Source organism: Amphimedon queenslandica, unplaced genomic scaffold (genome assembly GCF_000090795.2).
Source record: "Amphimedon queenslandica unplaced genomic scaffold, v1.1 AMPQUscaffold_12981, whole genome shotgun sequence".
NCBI lineage: Eukaryota > Metazoa > Porifera > Demospongiae > Haplosclerida > Niphatidae > Amphimedon > Amphimedon queenslandica.
In genome coordinates, this window is record NW_003546783.1 from 15,513 (window position 1) to 18,666 (window position 3,154).

The window sequence follows — 3,154 nt, forward strand, 5'->3', positions numbered from 1 at the left end:
GGACTACTGGATGAGCCACACCTTCCTTTTGACTGTGATACCATGAGACTGTTTGAGGAGGCATATGAGGACCTGGGGGATAGTCAAGCTATACAGTATGGTGGATCAACACTGGTACATAGGTACGCTGGTACATGTACATTTGTACGCTGGTATATGTACATTGGTATGCTGGTACATGTACATTGGTACGCTGAAACATTTACATTGGTACACTGGTACATGTACATTATGCGCTGGTACATGTACATTGGTACGCTGGTACATGTACATTGGTACGCTGGTACATGTACATTGGTACACTGGTACATGTACATTGGTATTGTTCCTACATGTTTGTTATTATTTATTTATTTATTTACATAGTCTTTGGCTGTTGGTACATGTACATTGGTACGCTGGTAAATGTACATTAGTATGCTGGTACATGTACATTGGTATGCTGGTACATGTACATTGGTATAGTGATTTAGTGGTACAGTGTATAACGGATAATATTGGCTAAGTGGTCTATAGACATTGTACATGTATAAAGGTGTCCTTATTGGGGCGAGCAAAAGCGAGCCCCACATAATCGAGTCGAGTATGTCTGTCTGTCTGTCTGTCTGTCTGTTTGTTTGTACACGTACGTCACTCCTATTTATGCGTCTATAAAAAGATAATAATCACACATTTTAAAATGATAATTTTGATAATTACGGTACCACGTGCAAAGACAATGAGTAAGAGTAAAGCAACTTAACTGGAAGAGAGGAGTTGAAGAGTACTTAAGAAACAAGAGAAGCTGAAGTTTAAAACATGAGTTATTCACAAGAAGATGCTTGTGAAGCTCGTCGACTTCTTCGTAATGAGCGTGAGGAGGAGAAAAGAGCGAGGAGGTCCAATAAGGAGAAATGCTAGAGATGGTCTTGTCACACCCAAAGACAACAAATGGAGTCTCCTTCTGGCTTCTGAGACCAACCATCTTCCATCCTAGATCTATATAACTGCAGAGATTCTTCACTCAAAGCTAGAAACTATGAAATTCCTTCCATGCTTGCAAATTCTGCATTAGTGTATTGACATCGACATTCAACATTTAATAGCCACTACATCATTGTCGATCATTGTCTATATAAACATTGTATATTGCTAATCGAAATGTTAATCATTTTGCTCGCCCCTCAATGTTTTACATTCGCCTAGTTATAGATGCTACACTGATTCATGATTATTGGGGCGAGCATAAGCGAGCCCCACTCAGGCGAAGTCTCCCTTCCTCCCTCCCTCTGTATGTACATGTATGTATGTACGTACGTCTCCAGTCACGCCTATTCTGGTCACACCCCATGTGTACACAATATCTATTTTAAAATCAATGATCTAATGCGGTAGCATTGTAATGAAATATTTTCATTGATGTGGGTGTGGTTGCAATGAAATAAAAATGGCACCTACCTTAGCCAATCTTACTTGCAGCAACATAGGACTGATCTCTTGTCAAGACACTTTGTCAACAGAGAAAATTCAAGAAAACACACATAAATCTTCAAGTTTTTATTAATTATGGTTGAATGACAGAATATAAAAGCACTTCAAATGGCTCATAAGTCATCAGAGAAAAGAGAGTCTAAAAGTACTGTGCTTGAAAATATCATAGTAAAATTAAATTATACTTATTAAAGTTACAACTGAGATTCTTCACTGCTAATAAAGCTAGAAGAGCAAGCTATAAAATTTCCTTTCATGCATGCAAGTCACAAGTTCTGAGCTGCTCTGCATGTGTATCATTCAAGTTACAATTTAACAACAACATTAGCCTTTGTGACATCTAAACATTGTATATTGCCATGCTAGCTTGTGCTCGCCCCTTCAATGTTCTACATTCACCTAGTTATTGGGGCGAGCCTGAGCGAGCCCCACATAAATGAGACGAGTATGTATGTATGTATGTATGTATGTATGTATGTATGTATGTACACGTACGTCACCCCTATTTATGCGTAATACGGTAGATGCTTAGCATTGAAAAGGGTATTTAATCTTACCTCGGGTCCACCTGCCTACCGTGGTCTGTACCGATTGCCTAAACAATGAGACGGTGGCCACACTGCCCTGAGGAAGTGTGGCCAATGTATGGGCCCCACTTCAGCCTCGCCCCCCAGAATAACCGGGCCTTTCATGCGTTCCGGTCCACCATGCCGGGGGGTTCTCCGCCCACGCAATGACATTCTGTGGGCGGACTAAACCCCCTGGCCTCCCGCCCCCTCATTGTGGTTGCACGAGGTGTGCCTCGAGGGGGAATCCGGAAACCCTCAAGGTGGTCCCACCCATATTTGGGGTGGGGCCAACCATCGGAGGGGATGACCCACAGATCATTATCTAGGGGGCAGAGCTTCCGTGGTGCCCATACTATCACACTGGGAAGGGACCCAGTGGAAAACCTAAACCTACTAGATGTTGGGTGGGTGGTGGAAGAACAATCGGTGGTGCTTCTTCCATGCTTGAAATCCTAAATGAATGCTGGATGATGCTGGTCACCCACGCATGCACACAACTGAACTGCGTGGGCGTACAAGTGGGTTGCTACATTTGCATACTACCCACGCCATGCAGTGGGTGCGTGGGCGGTCAACCCAAGCGAGGATGGCCCCTGCTGATTAACTCCATTTAAACCATTGCTCTAAATGACAATTAATCTTACCTCGGGTCCACCTGCCTACCGTGGTCCACCGTCCTCTGTACCGATTGCCTAAACAATGAGACGGTGGCCACACTGCCCTGAGGAAGTGTGGCCAATGTATGGGCCCCACTTCAGCCCCGCCCCCCAGAATAACCGGGCCTTTCATGCGTTCCGGTCCACCATGCCGGGGGGTTCTCCGCCCACGCAATGACATTCTGTGGGCGGACTAAACCCCCTGGCCTCCCGCCCCCTCATTGTGGTTGCACGAGGTGTGCCTCGAGGGGGAATCCGGAAACCCTCAAGGTGGTCCCACCCATATTTGGGGTGGGGCCAACCATCGGAGGGGATGACCCACAGATCATTATCTAGGGGGCAGAGCTTCCGTGGTGCCCAAACAGCCCACTACTTCCTTANATTCTTCCTCCCCCAACCTGTCTCTCTTATGTCTCAATAATATTGATATGATAGATAATAAGTCGGGAGTAGAGTAAG

The 3,154-nt window shown here is 44.9% G+C and overlaps 1 protein-coding gene across 1 annotated transcript in view; it reads left to right on the forward strand.

The window, feature by feature from the left end:
* Nucleotides 1-3,154, forward strand: part of LOC100638400 (polyphosphoinositide phosphatase-like) — a 15,578-nt gene that overhangs the window by 5,729 nt on the left and 6,695 nt on the right. The window contains 1 exon segment of the mRNA XM_020002093.1: nucleotides 4-122. Within this exon segment, the coding sequence (XP_019857652.1) occupies nucleotides 4-122 (119 nt within the window).